Here is a 20,864-nt window from a genome sequence, read left to right on the forward strand (position 1 = left end):
ATATACTCTACTGTACTATAATAATACACCATAGTCTGCCGCCAAATAGCCTTGCTGTCTGCCAACATGAAGCTTTGCCACTGCGGCCCTTTTGCTGAACATCTTGGAAAGCCGCCGTGGCCCTGCCTCGTCCTCCCGGGAACGTTCTAGAAAACACCTCACAGGAGAACACGAGCAACAATCCAAGATGTTTGAGCCCTGCAGCCTCACCGACTCCATCAATACTTCAAGACCGCAGTTGGTGCGGGAGCGAGTTGAAAGTCTGCTTTAGTGCAGGGGTGACCATTTGTGGCTCACATCTGGTTTTTATTGGCCCTCGGCACATTCTGATCATATAATTAAACAGGAAAAGTAAAAATAATATAACAATGAAAAACATTTTACATAAATGAAGTCAAAATATGAAGAGAAAAAGTTGCAATCAAAAGAAATAAAATGAGAATGAAGAAAAATAATTTGAATAAGAGCTACAATACACAAAAGTATTTTATATTTTACTGTATTTTATTATTTTAACAAGCTATAAAAATAATAAAAAAAATAATTACTTTTCCACTTTTTCCACTTTTCTGACCAAAAAATGTAGTTAGAATGTTGTATTCTGGTGTTAAACCATGCCAACGTTTCAGATAATGAGGTTTGCGCATTTGAAAGTGAGCCCTGAAAGAAGTTTGGGATTGTTCAAAACGCTCGGTTTCAAAAGGCGTGGTAAAACCGTTCCTTTGTGATGTCACAGAGGGGCGGACTTCCTTATATGGTTCAGTTAGGAAACACTTAACATTTTACAAGAATAAAACATCATTTTAGGTCAAACATGTTTTTTTTTATCGGTTGTAAAGTTATGAGAAAAAAATCTAATAAAGTTACATTGAAGAAAAAAAATAAATTATAATATTATATTATAATAAAATATATATATAAAGATAAACAAATATTAAAATAAAGCTTTTTTCCCCTCTTAATATTTAGACCTGCTGTTTTTTTCAATTTTCAATTTCAATTTTTTTCAATTTTTCAACATTCCAACATTCTTCTTGTAAATGTTCTTCCCTTTATTCCCATAGTATATGACTTTGTTCCAATAATATTCAAACTTTTTCCAACCTAATTTTCCAACCATGACAACTGTAATTTGTTTAGTTTCTGATATTACAACCTTGGGAAAAAAACCCAAATCTTTTTTCTTTGGCATTTCTTTTGGGGTTTCTAACCGAGTCTCCCGCTGCTCTCTTTGCCCCCCAACCAGGAATCAGGTTCCATCTTTCTCCAGTTCAGCTCCTCCACCGCCCTCCAGCTGGAGGTGATATTCGAGGTGCTGGAGGAGTACGACTGGACGGCCTTCTCTGTGGTGTCCACGCGTCACCACGGCTACCAGGAGTTCCTGTCGGTGGTGGAGGGCCTGACGGACGGCTCCTTCATCGGCTGGGAGAAGAAGAGCGTGGTCATCCTGAACGTGACTGACGACCCCGGGGGTGCACGCACGCGTAGGCTGCTGAAGGAGAACGAGGCGCAGGTGAGAGCAGGGGGGAGGGAGGGAAGGGAAAAGGGGGGGAGGAAAGGGGAGGAAGCGCAGCGAGTATCATTGCAAGGGGGGGCTCCCCCGGCTTTTTCCTTCCTTCTTCGTCTCACCCTCGGTCCCTCCGCATCTCTCTCTCTCCCCTCTCTCCTCTATCCCTCTGTTCTTCTCTCCCTTCCCCATCCAACACGCTCACAGTTCAATGGTGCAACCAAAACCATAAGTCACTTGGAACAATCCTGGCATGGAGAGTTATGGACTGCATGATCGTAAAGACTTGACACGCATAATAAGAGAAAATAAGACAAATAAGACATACCTGTTTACCACTTCCTAAATACGCTTTTTAACATCATTAGAGTCCTCTATACATGAAATAACACCCCTATAGTCACCTTTGCACGCTTATTACCCGATATGATGGACTTTATACAAGAAAATAAGACATAGACGTTTGCTGCTTTCTAAATATTTTTTTAAAAATCATCGTTAGAGCCCTCTAACATTGAAATAGAACCCCTACAGTCACTTTTACACTCCTTATAAGACATAGAAAACCTGTTTACCACCTTATAAATATGCTTTTTAACATAATTAGAGCCCTCTAGACATGAAATAACACCCCTATAGTCACCTTTGCACGCCTATTACCCAATATGGTGGACTTTATATGAGGAAATAAGACATATAAGACAGAAAAGCTCTTTGCCACTTTCTAAAAAACTTTTTTTTAACATTAGTAAAGCCCTCTAGACATGGAATAGCACCACTACAGTCATTTTTACACTCCTTTTACCCAATATAGTGGACTTTATATGAGGAATTAAGACATATAAGACATAGAAAACCTGTTTATCACCTTCTAAATATCCTTTTTAACATAATTAGAGCCCTCTAGACATGAAATAACACCTCTATAGTCACCTTTGCATGCCTATTACCCAATATGGTGGACTTTATATGAGGAAATAAGACATATAAGACATAGATAAAAGCTGTTTGCTACTTTCTAAATTTTTTTTAACATTATTAGAGCCTTCTAGACATGAAATAGCACCCCTATAGTCACCTTTGCATGCCTATTACCCAATATGGTGGATTTTATATGAGGAAATAAGACATAGAAAAGCTGTTTGACACTTTCTAAAAGTTTTTTTTAACATTATTAGAGCCCTCTAGACATGAAATAGCACCCCTACAGTCACTTTTACACTCCTTTTACCCAATATGGTGGACTCTATATGAGGAATTAAGACATATAAGACATATAAAACCTGTTTACCACCTTCTAAATATGCTTGTTAACATAATTAGAGCCCTCTAGACATGAAATAATACCCCTACAGTCACCTTTGCACGCCTATTACCCAATATGGTGGACTTTATATTAGGAAATAAGACATATAAGACATAGAAAAGCTGCTTGCCACTTTCTAAATATGCTTTTTAACATAATTAAAGCCCTCTACACATGAAATAGCACCCCTACAGTCACTTTTACACTCCTTTGACCCAATATAGTGGACTTTATATGAGGAATTAAGACATATAAGACATAGAAAACCTGTTTACCACCTTCTAAATATACTTTTTAACATAATTAGAGCCCTCTAGACATGAAATAACACCCCCACAGTCACCTTTGCACGCCTATTACCCAATATGGTGGACTTTATATGAGAAAATAAGACATATAAAACATAGAAAAGATGTTTGCCACTTTCAATTTTTTTTCAAAACATTATTAGAGCCCTCTAGACATTAAATAATACCCCTATAGTCACTCCAAAGGTAGGAACGCACAGTGGTGGTTAGCATGTTAGTGGTTAGCATGTCGGCCACACAGTCAGATTTGAATCTCCGTTGGGCATCTGTGTGTGGAGTGGCCATGTTTTCCCCGTGTGGGTATCTGGCTTCCTCCCACACTCCAACATCATGCATGTTAGGATGTTAGGTTCATTGGCAACTCCTGATTGTCCCGAGGTAAGAATTTGGTTCTTTGTGTATATGTGCCCTGCCATTGGCTGCTGGTGAGCAGTCCTGGTGAGGACAAGCGGCATTGAACATGGATGAATGAGCGAACCCACGGGTACTCGTGTCTGTAGATGGAGACTGGAGATGTAGGAATGAAAAACCAGCAGCCAAAAGCTGGTCCTTGCATCCTTGGTTTTTCTTCCGTGGTTTTCCAGATGGAAACGTGAGCATGGAAACGCGGAATCAAAATAAAACCATTTGAATTTGGTCACATGGTCTTGTCCGAGACAACAAACATTAAAATAAAAAAAAACAAAGACAAAATGCGGTGCGGAGGGAAGCACTGTCATCCGGGAGAAAATTCCTGCTCCTCCACATTGATGACAGGAGCCAAAGGAGGTGCCTCCCAGACACCTCCCTCCATGGTCAGGGCACGTCCGACTCCTAGGAGGCCTCACGGAAGACCCAGGACAGACTACGTCTCCCAACTGGCCTGGAAGCATGGGGTGGACGGATGGAAATCCGGTCTTCACTGCTTTAGGCCGCTACCCCCCCCCCCCCGCAACCCCACCTCGGATATGTGGACGGATGGAATTTTCCAAAGAAAAGCAACGCCATCACCACGGAAGTGAAAACAATCCGCATCAAAACAACCCGCCCACCGATTTTTGCCTCACAACCGCTCAACTTAAGAATGAAAATGACTGAGGGGTCATGGATTCGGAGCGCTGTTCGACGGAGATGTGGGAAGCGGGAAGCGGAAGTGATATCAAAGCTGCTGACAAACGTTGCACTTCACTTCCTGGACTCATCCTTTACCTTTTCAAACTACTTCCACACTTTGGATGTTTTTTTTTTTTTTTCATAGCCATCATTGTCAGCCTCCCTAGCATTCAGAGCTAGCGCTCACCTCAGATGCTCTGGATTGTTCCAGCCATGCAGATGATTTTATTCATGCCAGGTAAGTGTTTGTCTTCTGTTAAACACGCACCTCATTTTCTATTCGCTATCAACGCAAATGATGCTGTTTTTGGATGTTTTTCACAAAGACTCAATGATATTGACATTTTTTTTTTTATTGACATGGTTCCACAGTGAGATTACACAGTGGAACAATGTGAACAATGTACATTTTGCGCTGTTGGATCTTAAGGATGTTCGAGTAGAGCTTCATGCAAAAAGAAGAAATGAAAGCGAGACAAAAATGTTTCAATCAAATGTATTGTAAAAAATTTTAATTTATCATTTTTTAATTACATTTTTTTTAATTACATTTTTTAAAATAATTTTTTAAAATAAAAAAGTAATTTTAATACAAAACAAATTTTAATTAAAAAAATTCAATTTTTTAAATGTATCATTTTTAATTAAAATTTGTTGTAATTTAATTTTTTAAATGAAAAACAATACCCCTCCATCTGGTACTTTTTCAATCAGTAACTGTTACATTTGATCACTTCCTGCTTTCCTAATTTATTTTTATTTTTATTTTTATTTTTATTTTTATTTTTATTTTTATTTTTATTTTTATTTTTATTTTTATTTTTATTTTTATTTTTATTTTTATTTTTATTTTTATTTTTATTTTTATTTATTTTTTTTTATTTTTATTTTTTGTCCCGTAACGAAGTAGTGTCAATATAGTGATATATATAGCAAATCATACATCGTCGTATAGCACTACACAAAGGAAGTAGTGCCCAAATAAGGGCATGGACACAGGCACAGAGGCAAAGAAGGAAACTAAAAGAGCTGCCACAAAGGGGTAACGCCCACATTGTGACAAGTATATATTGAATTAAAGACATATTTAGTAAATAAAGGCATATTTTGAGGTGATTTCTTCTTTTTGTTCATAATATTAATGAGCATGTATATTCCTCCAGTCCAGTGAGGCTGTTTTATTCAGGAAAGTAGTCCAGCTTTTAATGCAGTGTCGTGCTTCACGCCGAATTTCCTAATCAAACCTCCAGAGAGCATGGCGAGATTAAACAGATGCCAAGCGTCGTCTCGCATCCGATTGAAAGGAAAGCGTCTCTACGCTTGGGAATGAGGGGAAACCATCCTCACTAAAAGTCTGGATGAGCGTGAAGACAAAGACTCGTGGTTTTGGCTTGGATCTCCTTTACGCCTTTTTCCTCCTTTCTCCCCTTTCTCTTCTTTCCCCTTCCTCCATCTCCGCTCCATCCTTTCAACGCCCGCCTTGTAGTGGACACCCTCAGACCAAAAAAAAACAACAACAATGTGCTGGTGTGAAATCTGAATCCATATAAAGTCCATAAACGCAGCATAACAAACAAAGTGGGCGTTCCAAAGCTTGTCTCATTCACATGAACGGCTTGACTTTCCCACCGCCTATTGAAGGGGGGGGGACTCTAGTATGTTCCTTGCAAATCATGGAATGAATGAAGCTGGGGTAGTGACTGATGTTGTGTGGCGTCAAGGGGATACCGAATAACTGCACGAGTGCTGATCGTGGTCATTTCGTGCAGAAAAACCACGGTTGCATGTTGTTTACATGCATCCCAAATGATGGCGGTTTTGCACCCTCGTCTTTGTCCGCGGTCCATCGCTTTGTATGTGTTTGTTACTTTGACGTAAACAAACACTATTACTCTAAAAATGTTGCCCGTTGCATTGCACACTCACATGCAAGTACGTACCTTGGGGCTGGATCCAAGATGGCGGCGTAAACAAACGCTTTTTTATTGTTGTGCATATATAAAGTAGTAGTAGTAGTAGTTGTAATCGTAATTAAGGTGCTTTTTCGCTTTTTTTTCTGACATCATCACTTACAGCATCATATGCAAATTAGCCAATGATGTCATCCAGCCACTCTGGGACAACCAATAGCTACTTTTCTTCCTGATGTGTTGGAAGGACACAGAAATGTGTACTTATATCCACGTTTGTTTCCGTCTTACTTTCACTGATTGGTTCCGCTATTGGTACCACTACTGATTGGAGCATATCCCAGCCGTCTTGGGGCGAGAGGCTGGACTGGTGGCCATCCAATCACAGGGCACATATAGACAAACAACCATTCACACTCACATTCATACCTATGGACAATTTGGAGTCGCTTATTAACCTAGCATGTTTTTTTTTTTTTTTTACTTCTAAGGGCCAGTGGCGTCATTAGGCCTTTTAAAAAATATTCTTAAGCCCCCCTAAATAATTTGATATTTTTATTGATTTTTTTTCATGTATTTTTTATTTTTTTTATTTATTTATGTATTTATTTACATAAACAAACAACCATTCACACTCACATTCATACCTATGGACAATTTGGAGTCGCTAATTAACCTAGCATGTTTTTTTTTTTTACTCCTAAGGGCCAGTGGCGTCATTAGGCCTTTTAAAAAATATTCTTAAGCCCCCCCTAAATAATTTGAGATTTTTTATTGATTTTTTTTCATTTATTTTTTAATTTTTAAATTTTTTTTTACAAAAACAAACAACCATTCACACTCACATTCATACCTATGGACAATTTGGAGTCGCTAATTAACCTAGCATGTTTTTTTTTTTACTTCTAAGGGCCAGTGGCGTCATTAGGCCCTTTTAAAATATTCTTAAGGCCCCTAAATAATTTGTGATTTTTTATTGAATTTTTTTTCATAATTTTTTTTTTTTTTTTTTTACAAAAACAAACAACCATTCACACTCACATTCATACCTATGGACAATTTGGAGTCGCTAATTAACCTAGCATGTTTTTTTTTTTTTACTCCTAAGGGCCAGTGGCGTCATTAGGCCTTTTTAAAATGTTCTTAAGACACCCTAAATAATTTCAGATTTTTTATTGAATTTTTTTTCATAAATTTTTTTTATTTTTTTTTTACAAAAACAAACAACCATTCACACTCACATTCATACCTATGGACAATTTGGAGTGGCCAATCAACCGAGCATGTTTTCGGAATATGGGAGGAAACCGGAGTATAAACAACATTATATATATGTATATATTATATATATAAATATAGTCCAAAAATCCATTCTCAAATGAAACTGACTTACGTGACCGTTGCAGGTCTAGCGGGGCCGTGCCTCTTTGCTGCATGCCTTGGGTCAGGGTCTCAATGTCATGGCTAATGTCCCGGCATGGTGTGTGTGTGTTTGCAAGCGAAGGGCATGTGTTTAGTATTTCCAAGGCTGCGCTCTGCTCGTGTCGCCGTTAATATAACACACTGCCTGCGGCCGCTTGCCGACATGCGGCTCTTGCTTTTCTTGGAGATGTTCTGGGCTGAAAGGGGCCAATAAATGCTTGCCATGGTTTAGTGATGCTGTGTGAGTTTGTGTTACATGCATTTTATGCTAATATCCTCTCTATGCTAGTCTCTGGATCAATTTTTACAATCTCTTACACTATATCTTTTCTTCCTTTGCTCCTGAAGCCAGCTAGTGCCTTGTCAGGGTTTCTGTCGCTCGCCTCGCTTTCTCCATTTTCCATCTGTAGATATCGTGTGTGTGTGTGTGTGTGTTTAGACCGGGTCCTTTTTTTTCCCCTCTTAATTTAGTCTTTCAGCATCCATCCTCCGCCGTCACTCTCATCCCCTGCTTAATTCACCGTGGGGGGGTTTATTGGCATGCAGGCATGATTGTTTTGCCAAGACATTACAGTTCAAAATTCAATGAAGGTGCAATTCTCCAAATGTGCTTTCGGTTTCAGTTTCTCTATCCTCCCTCTAACCCTTTACAGATCCCCTTTGGTCAATTTCCACCCCTCACTTCTGTGTCCCTGAGAGCTGCTATGCTGTTGCTGTTGCTGGTGTTTTTTTTTTTTTTTGCCCCCCCCCCGCCCCCCCCCCCCACCGTTGCCTCGCTTCCGTCTTCTTATTCATTACATTGACAGCATCATTTCACCCCATCTAACGCACACGTCCTTTATCTCAGCACCGTATATGTCATCCTTCGCTTTCCATTCTCACAGGAACCGCTTTTGTCCCCTCCCCCCCCCCCACCCTCCGTACCCCCCACCTCCTGTTGCCTCCTTCTGGCTTTCAACAACATGTGTACAATTTTGTAACCTTGTTTTCCCTCAGGGTGTTTTGATCTTTGCATCACGGACGTTGTCACCCCCCCCCCCCCCCCCCCCTTTGTCGAGTCTTTTCATGATACATTGCTTCTTTCCGCACGCTCACGCCATTGGCAGGAAACCATGCATATGAATTATGTGTGCACGATTATTTCCTGTCATAATTATCGGGCCCCATATCAGGGAATTGTTAACTCATAATGAGAAATTAAAAAATGATCTAAAAAAAAAAAAAAAAGCTCCAATCGGGCACGTTTACCCGTACTGTGCAGGTGTGGAAATCAAACACTCCTTTTTTTTTTTTTTTTTTTTAATAACCTGTCGTTACTTTTCGAGGCTATCCCATGAGTGGAACTCATTGAACACGCCTCAGCACAGTACGGGAAAACATGACTTGTCCTGGGAAAGCAGGATATATGGTCACCCAATTTCATTTTGATTTCGGTTCACGGGAAGAGAGCTTTAAAATAAAAAAAAAAAATAGATCTATCTCCCTATGATCCAAGAAGCGGAGGCTTAGAAGGCAGAGAAATTCAATCCAAGGCAAAATTTGAGCAAAATTTGGGATGTTAAGTGAAAAAAAGCTCTAACCAAGGCGGCCTTTAACCAAGGTGCAACTGTATTATATGATTTTTCTCCTGTGTAAATCGCAAGACAATATAAAAATGTTGTCTTGTTTTGAAGTGTAGCTTTTGTAGTGCAGGCAGTGTGGAAAGATATCGGGAATAACGGGAATAACGTAGCTGAACAGCGCCCCCTCTGGCAGGAACTTGAACTAAGTGAATAGAACTTCAATGGTGGCATCTCATCCAGCTTCTTGTCACTTTGTGAGTCCTACACACGTATGGCAGCACACGTTACAGCTGTCTCTCCTCCTCCTCCTCCTCTGCCCAGCACCTTTATCTGTCATCTCCCAGCTCCTCCTCGCCTCCTTTCAGGTGCACCTCCGTCTCCCTCACCTCCCCGTCTCCAACCCCGTCTCTCTCCACGTCTCTCTCCACGTCTCCCCTGTCCCCTCCTTATCTCACTAGCTTGTATATGTGTGTGTGTGTCTCCCCTCCTCCCCCGCTCCCTCCCACCTTTCCTACCGTCCCCCAGGTCCGCCTGCTGTACTGCTCCCAGGAGGAGGCGGAGCTGGTGTTCCGAGCGGCCTGGGCGGCGGGCCAGGCCGGGGCCTCGCACATGTGGTTTGCCGTGGGGCCGGCTCTCTCGGGCTTGGGTGTGGAGAGCCTGCCGAGGGCGCTGTTTGCCGTGCGACCCCAGGGATGGAGGGACGAACCCCATCGCAGGATCGCCAGGGGCGTGTCGGTGCTGACTCACGGGGCGGTGGCCATGCGGAAAGATTACGGGATGACGGGCGGGCCCAACTTTGTCACCAACTGCATGACGGATACCAACCAGACCCAGAGACTGCGGGGGAGGATGAGGTGAGGAAAGCCAGCCAAGAAGGAGGACGATGGAGTCGGAATTCGGGGAAATGAGTTGGTTTTCCGCCAGGAGGAGCTATGGGGGGAATGTGGGCTCAATCGGAGGACTTGATTGACAGGGAGGGCACGGAGAGGATACCAGAGAGGCTAGGAGATGCTTATAGGGATGCTCCGACCATCCATGAGGAGGTTGCCATGGACTTCCCCCATGGGACAAAAAGAAGCTCCAAACTAACTGCATTGGTTTGTTTTAAAACAACAACAACAAAAAAGGTTTAAAAAGTGACATTTGTTTGGGCATGGAAGTATGTAGTAGTTTGCATGCGGTTTCCAACACAGTATAGACTTCCCCCATGGGACAAAAAGAAGCTCCAAACTAACTGCATTGGTTTGTTTTAAAACAACAACAACAAAAAAAGGTTTAAAAAGTCAAATTTTTGTATGGGCATGGAAGTATGTAGTAGTTTGCATGCGGTTTCCAACACAGCCATAGACTTCCCCCATGGGACAAAAAGAAGCTCCAAACTAACCACATTGATTTGCTTTAAAACAACAACAATAAAAGGTTTAAAAGGTTTAAAAAGTCACATTAGTATGGGCATGGAAGTATGTTGTAGTTTGCATGTGGTTTCCAACACAGTATAGACTTCCGCCATGGGACAAAAAGAAGCTCCAAACTAACCACATTGTTTTTTTTTTTTAAAACAACAACAAAAAAAAGGTTTAAAAAGTCACATTAGTATGGGCATGGAAGTATGTTGTAGTTTGCATGTGGTTTCCAACACAGTATAGACTTCCGCCATGGGACAAAAAGAAGCTCCAAACTAACCACATTGTTTTTTTTTTTTTAAACAACAACAAAAAAAAGGTTTAAAAAGTCACATTAGTATGGGCATGGAAGTATGTTGTAGTTTGCATGTGGTTTCCAACACAGTATAGACTTCCGCCATGGGACAAAAAGAAGCTCCAAACTAACCACATTGTTTTTTTTTTTTTAAACAACAACAAAAAAAGGTTTAAAAAGTCACATTAGTATGGGCATGGAAGTATGTTGTAGTTTGCATGTGGTTTCCAACACAGTATAGACTTCCGCCATGGGACAAAAAGAAGCTCCAAACTAACCACATTGTTTTTTTTTTTTAAAACAACAACAAAAAAAAGGTTTAAAAAGTCACATTATGGGCATGGAAGTATGTAGTAGTTTTCTTGCTCTTTCCAACCCAGCCATAGACTTCCCCCGTGGGACAAAAAGAAGCTCCAAACTAACCGCATTGGTTTGTTTAAAACAACAAAACAAAAAGATTTAAAAAGTGACATTTGGAATCCATTTGGAAGACCAGCAGCTAGGCGGCTAACGGTATACGCAGAGTAGACGCCGTTGCTGTGTGTGCTTGGTGAAAGCACCCCAGCATCTGGAGCCAGCCGAGCGTGTCTGGTGTTTATTCATGAAGCCACTTGAATGTATTCCTGAGCAAACAGACACCGGCCCCCTCTGACAGGCATCGCCTCCGTTCATTTTTAATGCCAATCATTTTCCCTCCTGATAGATACCCCAGACGTTGCCTGGTGTGGACAGCTATGAGGCTAATGGTTCATTCATCGTTTTAGTGGGATTGATCTTGAACGTGTCTCTCCCTGCCCAACAGGTACTTCACCAACATCACACTCGGCGGCCGCGATTTCTCCTTCGACAGCGACGGCTACCTGGCCAACCCCTTCCTGGACGTCATTTCCTGGACACCCGGAAAAGGATGGGAAGATGTAAGGACATGATATGAGTTTTGTTGTTACGATATCTGGTTGTGGTGTTGCGTCATCAAGCTACAGGGGCCATTTGCACTCATAATAAAATAATAATAATACATTTTATTTGTATAGCGCTTTTCAAAATACTCAAAGACGCTTTACAGTGAAGAAAAATAGAGTTAGCATTAAAATACCGTATTTTCCGGACTATAAGGTGTACTTTTTTTAATAGGTTGGCTGTTCCTGCGACTTATACTCCAGAGCGACTTATAAATGTTTATGTAAATGTGTTCATGTTTATTTTTAGTGTAGCTGAATAAGAATTGTGTTAGCATATCTTACACCTATTCAGCCTGTTCTCTATTCTTTTATTGTTGTTACAACTTGCCTTCCAAGATGGCGTAATGTCTGTTTTGGTCAAGTAGTTTGGAAAATAAATTACCCGTAAAAAATGCCACTTATATTCCAGTGCGACTTATGTATGTTTTTTTTTTTACCTAATTATGCATTTTTGGCCTTGTGCGACTTATACTCTGGAGCGACTTATAGTCCAGAAAGTACAGTAAATAAACCCGCAAAAAATGCGACTTATACTCCAGTGCGACTTATGTATGTTATTTTTCTACCTAAGTATGCATTTTTGGACTTATACTACAGAGCAACTTATAGTCCAGAAAATACAGTAAACAAACCCGCAAAAAATGTGACTTATATGTCAGTGCGACTTATGTATGTTATTTTTCTACCCAAGTATGCATTTTTGGGCTTGTGCGACTTATACTACAGAGCAACTTATAGTCCAGAAAATATGGTAAACAAACCCGCAAAAAATGTGACTTATATGCCAGTGCGACTTATGTAGTATGTTATTTTTCTACCTAAGTTTGCATTTTTGGCCTTGTGCGACTTATACTCCAGTGCGACTTATGTATGTTTTTTTTCTACCTAAGTATGCATTTTTGGTCTTGTGCGACTTATAGTCCAGAAAATACGGTAAACAAACCCGCGAAAAATGAGACTTATACTCCAGTGCGACTTATGTATGTTTTTTTTTAACCTAAGTATCCATTGTTGGCCTTGTGCGACTTATACTCCAGTGTGACTTATGTATGTTATTTTTCTACCTAAGTATGCATTGTTGGCCTTGTGCGACTTATACTCCAGTGTGACTTATGTATGTTTTTTTTCTACCTAAGTATGCATTTTTGGCCTTGTGCAACTTATACTACAGAGCAACTTATAGTCCAGAAAATACGGTAAACAAACCCGCAAAAAATGCGACTTATACTCCAGTGCGACTTATGTATGTTTTTTTTCTACCTAAGTATGCATTTTTGGTCTTGTGCGACTTATAGTCCAGAAAATACGGTAAACAAACCCGCGAAAAATGAGACTTATACTCCAGTGCGACTTATGTATGTTTTTTTTTAACCTAATTATGCATTTTTGGCCTTGTGTGACTTATACTCCGGAGCGACTTATAGTCCAGAAAATACAGTAAATAAACCCGCAAAAAATGCCACTTATACGTCAGTGCGACTTATGTACGTATGTTTTTTTCGACCTAATTATGCACTTTTGGTCTTGTGCAACTTATACTCCAGTGCGACTTATGTATGTATTTTTGGCCTTTTTCGACTTATACTCCGGAGCGACTTATAGTCCAGAAAATACAGTACAACATCCATACATTCATTGAGCGCTAAAAAGAAGGCTAAAAGCGGGGCACAGCAGTCAGGTATAAAAGCTAGACATTAATAACAGATTGATGAAAGCCACGTTGGCCTGATGCTTTCAATTCCTCGCCTGCTGGCTGGACAAAGCTGTTGAGCACGGGCGTGTGGAAACATAAACCTGACAGCGAGTACAGAGCGAAGGTCGGGGGGGTTTACGTTCATGTAAAGTTCAATATTCCTCCAAGTGCCCGAGGTGCAGGCGAGAGAGATGCCGGCTGCGCTTTTGTCTTCATTTGCTGCTGACTCGCCGATTGTTCGTGTAGGTTGTCGGTTATCCAGGTCCAATGGAGGCTAAAGGACCCTTCTTGTGTTGGAGATGATTGACTCGTCGTCCAAAAGGATTCTTTGCTTCTTAAAGTGGAGGTTTTTGGTCCTTGTGCGACTTATACTCGACTTATACTCCGGAGCGACTCATAGTCCGGAAAATGAGTTGTTTTGCCTTTTTTATCCCACTTTGTTTGATGGTCCTTAAACACACAATAGTGCGTATGCTAACATAGTCCCACGCTACACAGATAGACTACTGTACTTTTTATTTCACTCTATATTTACCCCCAAAGGCTGATACTATCATGGTTGACCAAAACAACACCTTAGTGGACACTTTTCCCACGACCGGTATGTGACTTTGGGCCATTTTTAAAAGAAGGGGGGGTAATAGCGCTTTTGAACACCCCGGCTGTAGCAATATGAAGCTTTTTTTTTTTTAATCGATAAGAAATAAATAGTCATAACAGTGCTCAGACGTTTCATCTTGAAAGAAATGAAAGAACGCCGCTGTGATCAATAGTTGAGGATTGCAGTTTCTTACACTTAGAATACAAATGCAGATAAGCGTAGCATAAATCGAAAATGCACGGTGTCTTTTAGTCATACTGATACTGATAACTTTTTTATATCTACTTTTAAAAAGGTAGATGTACATTATGCATTTTTGGCCTTGTGTGACTTAGTATACTCCGGAGCGACTTATAGTCCAGAAAATATGGTAAATAAACCCGCAAAAAATGCGACTTATACTCCAGTGTGACTTATGTATGTTATTTTTCTCCCTAAGTAGAAAAATCCTAGCATTTTTGGCCTTGTGCGACTTATACTCCAGTGTGACTTAGGTATGTTTTTTTTTCTACCTAAGTATGCATTTTTGGTCTTGTGCGACTTATACTCTGGAGCGACTTCTAGTCCGGAAAAAACAGTAAATAAACCCGCAAAAAATGCGACTTATACTCCAGTGTGACTTATGTATGTTTTTTTTCTACCTAAGTATGCATTTTTGGCCTTGTGCGACTTATACTCCAGTGTGACTTACTATGTATGTTATTTTTCTACCTAAGTATGCATTTTTAGTCTTGTGCGACTTATACTCCGGAGCGACTTATAGTCCAGAAAATATGGTAAATAAACCCGCAAAAAATGCGACTTATACTCCAGTGTGACTTATGTATGTTATTTTTCTCCCTAAGTAGAAAAATCCTAGCATTTTTGGCCTTGTGCGACTTATACTCCAGTGTGACTTATGTATGTTTTTTTTTCTACCTAAGTATGCATTTTTGGTCTTGTGCGACTTATACTCTGGAGCGACTTCTAGTCCGGAAAAAACAGTAAATAAACCCGCAAAAAATGCGACTTATACTCTGAAGCGACTTCTAGTCCGGAAAAAACAGTAAATAAACCCGCAAAAAATGCGACTTATACTCCAGTGTGACTTATGTATGTTTTTTTTCTACCTAAGTTTGCATTTTTGGCCTTGTGCGACTTATACTCCAGTGCGACTTATGTATGTTTCTTTTCTACCTAAGTATGCATTTTTGGTCTTGTGCGACTTATAGTCCAGAAAATACGGTAAACAAACCCGCGAAAAATGCGACTTATACTCCAGTGTGACTTATGTATGTTATTTTTCTACCTAAGTATGCATTGTTGGCCTTGTGCGACTTATACTCCAGTGTGACTTATGTATGTTATTTTTCTACCTAAGTATGCATTTTTGGTCTTGTGCGACTTATAGTCCAGAAAATACGGTAAACAAACCTGCGAAAAATGCAACTTATACTCCAGTGTGACTTATGTTATTTTTCTACCTAAGTATGCATTTTTGGCCTTGTGCAACTTATACTACAGAGCAACTTATAGTCCAGAAAATACGGTAAACAAACCCGCGAAAAATGCGACTTATACTCCAGTGTGACTTATGTATGTTATTTTTCTACCTAAGCATGCATTTTTGGCCTTGTGCGACTTATACTCCATTGCGACTTATGTATGTTTTTTTTCTACCTAAGTATGCATTTTTGGCCTTGTGCGACTTATACTCCATTGCGACTTATGTATGTTTTTTTTCTACCTAAGTATGCATTTTTGGCCTTGTGCAACTTATACTACAGAGCAACTTATAGTCCAGAAAATACGGTAAACAAACCCGCAAAAAATGTGACTTATACTCCAGTGCGACTTATGTATGTTTTTTTTCTACCTAAGTATGCATTTTTGGCCTTGTGCAACTTATACTACAGAGCAACTTATAGTCCAGAAAATACGGTAAACAAACCCGCGAAAAATGAGACTTATACTCCAGTGCGACTTATGTATGTTTTTTTTTAACCTAAGTATCCATTGTTGGCCTTGTGCGACTTATACTCCAGTGTGACTTATGTATGTTATTTTTCTACCTAAGTATGCATTGTTGGCCTTGTGCGACTTATACTCCAGTGTGACTTATGTATGTTTTTTTTCTACCTAAGTATGCATTTTTGGCCTTGTGCAACTTATACTACAGAGCAACTTATAGTCCAGAAAATACGGTAAACAAACCCGCAAAAAATGTGACTTATACTCCAGTGCGACTTATGTATGTTTTTTTTCTACCTAAGTATGCATTTTTGGTCTTGTGCGACTTATAGTCCAGAAAATACGGTAAACAAACCCGCGAAAAATGAGACTTATACTCCAGTGCGACTTATGTATGTTTTTTTTAACCTAATTATGCATTTTTGGCCTTGTGTGACTTATACTCCGGAGCGACTTATAGTCCAGAAAATACAGTAAATAAACCCGCAAAAAATGCCACTTATACGTCAGTGCGACTTATGTATGTTTTTTTCGACCTAATTATGCACTTTTGGTCTTGTGCAACTTATACTCCAGTGCGACTTATGTATGGTTTTTTCGACCTAATTCTGCATTTCTGGCCTTTTTCGACTTATACTCCGGAGCGACTTATAGTCCAGAAAATACAGTACGACATCCATACATTCATTGAGAGCTAAAAAGAAGGCTAAAAGCGGGGCACAGCAGTCAGGTATAAAAGCTAGACATTAATAACAGATTGATGAAAGCCACGTTGGCCTGATGCTTTCAATTCCTCGCCTGCTGGCTGGACAAAGCTGTTGAGCACGGGCGTGTGGAAACATAAACCTGACAGCGAGTACAGAGCGAAGGTCGGGGGGGTTTACGTTCATGTAAAGTTCAATATTCCTCCAAGTGCCCGAGGTGCAGGCGAGAGAGATGCCGGCTGCGCTTTTGTCTTCATTTGCTGCTGACTCGCCGATTGTTCGTGTAGGTTGTCGGTTATCCAGGTCCAATGGAGGCTAAAGGACCCTTCTTGTGTTGGAGATGATTGACTCGTCGTCCAAAAGGATTCTTTGCTTCTTAAAGTGGAGGTGTTTGCCAATCACAGTACATTGTATGTACTCTGGAGCAACTTATAGTCCAAAAAATGAGTTGTTTTGCCTTTTTTATCCCACTTTGTTTGACGGTCCTTAAACACACAATAGTGCGTATGCTAACATAGTCCCACGCTACACAGATAGACTACTGTACTTTTTATTTCAGCCAGTATTTACCCCCAAAGGCTGATACTATCATGGTTGACCAAAACAACACCTTAGTGGACACTTTTCCCACGACCGGTATGTGACTTTGGGCCATTTTTAAAAGAAGGGGGGGTAATAGCGCTTTTGAACACCCCGGCTGTAGCAATATAAAGCTTTTTTTTTTTAATCGATAAGAAATAAATAGTCATAACAGTGCTCAGACGTTTCATCTTGAAAGAAATGAAAGAACGCCGCTGTGATCAATAGTTGAGGATTGCAGTTTCTTACACTTAGAATACAAATGCAGATAAGCGTAGCATAAATCGAAAATGCACGGTGTCTTTTAGTCATACTGATACTGATAACTTTTTTATATCTACTTTTAAAAAGGTAGATGTACATTATGCATTTTTGGCCTTGTGTGACTTAGTATACTCCGGAGCGACTTATAGTCCAGAAAATATGGTAAATAAACCCGCAAAAAATGCGACTTATACTCCAGTGTGACTTATGTATGTTATTTTTCTCCCTAAGTAGAAAAATCCTAGCATTTTTGGCCTTGTGCGACTTATACTCCAGTGTGACTTAGGTATGTTTTTTTTTCTACCTAAGTATGCATTTTTGGTCTTGTGCGACTTATACTCTGGAGCGACTTCTAGTCCGGAAAAAACAGTAAATAAACCCGCAAAAAATGCGACTTATACTCCAGTGTGACTTATGTATGTTTTTTTTCTACCTAAGTATGCATTTTTGGCCTTGTGCGACTTATACTCCAGTGTGACTTACTATGTATGTTATTTTTCTACCTAAGTATGCATTTTTAGTCTTGTGCGACTTATACTCCGGAGCGACTTATAGTCCAGAAAATATGGTAAATAAACCCGCAAAAAATGCGACTTATACTCCAGTGTGACTTATGTATGTTATTTTTCTCCCTAAGTAGAAAAATCCTAGCATTTTTGGCCTTGTGCGACTTATACTCCAGTGTGACTTAGGTATGTTTTTTTTTCTACCTAAGTATGCATTTTTGGTCTTGTGCGACTTATACTCTGGAGCGACTTCTAGTCCGGAAAAAACAGTAAATAAACCCGCAAAAAATGCGACTTATACTCCAGTGTGACTTATGTATGTTTTTTTTCTACCTAAGTATGCATTTTTGGCCTTGTGCGACTTATACTCCAGTGTGACTTACTATGTATGTTATTTTTCTACCTAAGTATGCATTTTTAGTCTTGTGCGACTTATACTCCGGAGCGACTTATAGTCCAGAAAATATGGTAAATAAACCCGCAAAAAATGCGACTTATACTCCAGTGTGACTTATGTATGTTATTTTTCTCCCTAAGTAGAAAAATCCTAGCATTTTTGGCCTTGTGCGACTTATACTCCAGTGTGACTTATGTATGTTTTTTTTTCTACCTAAGTATGCATTTTTGGTCTTGTGCGACTTATACTCTGGAGCGACTTCTAGTCCGGAAAAAACAGTAAATAAACCCGCAAAAAATGCGACTTATACTCTGAAGCGACTTCTAGTCCGGAAAAAACAGTAAATAAACCCGCAAAAAATGCGACTTATACTCCAGTGTGACTTATGTATGTTTTTTTTCTACCTAAGTATGCATTTTTGGCCTTGTGCGACTTATACTCCATTGTGACTTATGTATGTTATTTTTCTACCTAAGTATGCATTTTTAGTCTTGTGCGACTTATACTCCGGAGCGACTTATAGTCCAGAAAATATGGTAAATAAACCCGCAAAAAATGCGACTTATACTCCAGTGTGACTTATGTATGTTATTTTTCTCCCTAAGTAGAAAAATCCTAGCATTTTTGGCCTTGTGCGACTTATACTCCAGTGTGACTTATGTATGTTTTTTTTTCTACCTAAGTATGCATTTTTGGTCTTGTGCGACTTATACTCTGGAGCGACTTCTAGTCCGGAAAAAACAGTAAATAAACCCGCAAAAAATGCGACTTATACTCCAGTGCGACTTATGTATGTTTTTTTCTACCTAAGTATGCATTTTTGGCCTTGTGCGACTTATACTCCAGTGTGACTTATGTATGGTTTTTTTTCTACCTAAGTATGCATTTTTGGCGTTGTGCGACTTATACTCCAGTGTGACTTATGTATGTTTTTTTTCTACCTAAGTATGCATTTTTGGTCTTGTGCGACTTATACTCTGGAGCGACTTATAGTCCAGAAAATACAGTAAATAAACCCACAAAAAATGCAACTTATACTCCAGTGCGACTTATGTATGTTTTTTTCTACCTAATTATGCATTTTTGGCCTTGTGCGACTTATACTCCAGTGTGACTTATGTATGTTTTTTTTCTACCTAAGTATGCATTTTTGGCCTTGTGCGACTTATACTCCAGTGTGACTTATGTATGTTATTTTTCCACCTAAGTATGCATTTTAAGTCTTGTGCGACTTATACTCCAGAGCGACTTATAGTCCAGAAAATACGGTAAATAAACCCGCAAAAAATGCAACTTATACTCCAGTGCGACTTATGTATGTTTTATGTTATTATGCATTTTTGGCTTTGTGTGACTTATACTCTGGATCTGGAAGATCTAGAAAGCTTTCCGTGCAGGTTATGGTGTGTAGCTGCTCTATAGGAGTCCACAACTCAAAACATTCATTCATTCATTTTCTACTGCTTTTCCTCACGAGGGTCGCGGGGGTGCTGGAGCCTATCCCAGCTGTCTTGGGGCGAGAGGCAGGGTGGGGTACACCCTGGACTGGTGGCCAGCCAATCCCAGGGCACATATAGACAAACAACCATTCACACTCACATTCATACCTATGGACAATTTGGAGTGGCTAATTAACCTAGCATGTTTTTGGAATGTGGGAGGAAACCGGAGTACACGGAGAGAACATGCAAACTCCACACAGAGATGGCCGAGGTTGGAATTGAACCCAGGTTTTCTAGCTGTGAGGCCTGCACGCTAACCACTTGACCACCGTGCCGCCCAACTGAAAACAAAGCACCCAAAATGTCCTCATATACGTATGTCGTAGTGGCGGTATCCATATGATGCAGGCATGTACGTGTGTGTGTGTGTAGCGTGTGTGTAGCGTCACACAAGCGGCTCGTTACGACATCCTGTCATGTTTTCCTCGGGCTGTGAAGGTTGTCGTGGGGGAAAAAAAAAACGTTGATCCCGATAACGAGGAGAGCGGCGCGCGCCCACAAACTGTCTGTGTACAGTTTGCACAGCAGCGCAAATAAACACATTGAAGGTTCTCAGCCCCCCCGCTGGTTTTAACAGCCCACCAGAGTCCGGTCTCCGCATGTGGTAACCTGCTGACTCCTGCCGTATCCCTCAAATCCCTTTCAATTAGATGCTCCTGTGCAGGTCCTTCGACTCAAACCAAGGGTACCGTACCCGCCCACACACACACACACACAAACCCACCAAAAGAGGATAAGACGCCCGTATCTGCCTACGATGCACATCCAGGCTGATGGCGCTCCCTGAATATTTCATGTTGTCTTTACAATGACTGCGCCATTACCTAAAGCCCAGGAGCGGCCAGGCTGGCTGGCGCATTGAAGCTCATCAAGCAGGCGAGGCTCAGCTAAGCTGGAGAGC

At 40.3% G+C, this 20,864-nt stretch overlaps 1 protein-coding gene across 5 annotated transcripts in view; it reads left to right on the top strand.

Annotated features, from left to right (window-relative positions):
* grin2db (glutamate receptor, ionotropic, N-methyl D-aspartate 2D, b) overlaps positions 1 to 20,864 on the top strand; it is an 83,711-nt gene that overhangs the window by 26,441 nt on the left and 36,406 nt on the right. For 2 of the 5 annotated variants that reach the window (XM_058057660.2, XM_078798799.1), the window contains 3 exons: positions 1,247 to 1,513; positions 9,633 to 9,961; positions 11,608 to 11,722. In XM_058057660.2, the coding sequence (XP_057913643.2) occupies positions 1,247 to 1,513; positions 9,633 to 9,961; positions 11,608 to 11,722 (711 nt within the window). Of the gene's footprint in view, positions 1 to 1,246; positions 1,514 to 9,026; positions 9,473 to 9,632; positions 9,962 to 11,607; positions 11,723 to 20,864 lie in introns of those variants that run through there. The other 3 variants (XM_078798800.1, XM_078798801.1, XM_058057665.2) reach the window with 2 other exon arrangements.

The sequence above is a fragment of the Doryrhamphus excisus genome, linkage group LG19 (assembly GCF_037039965.1).
Source record: "Doryrhamphus excisus strain RoL-2023G ecotype Guam linkage group LG19, RoL_Dexc_Guam_v1.1, whole genome shotgun sequence".
Taxonomy (NCBI): domain Eukaryota; kingdom Metazoa; phylum Chordata; class Actinopteri; order Syngnathiformes; family Syngnathidae; genus Doryrhamphus; species Doryrhamphus excisus.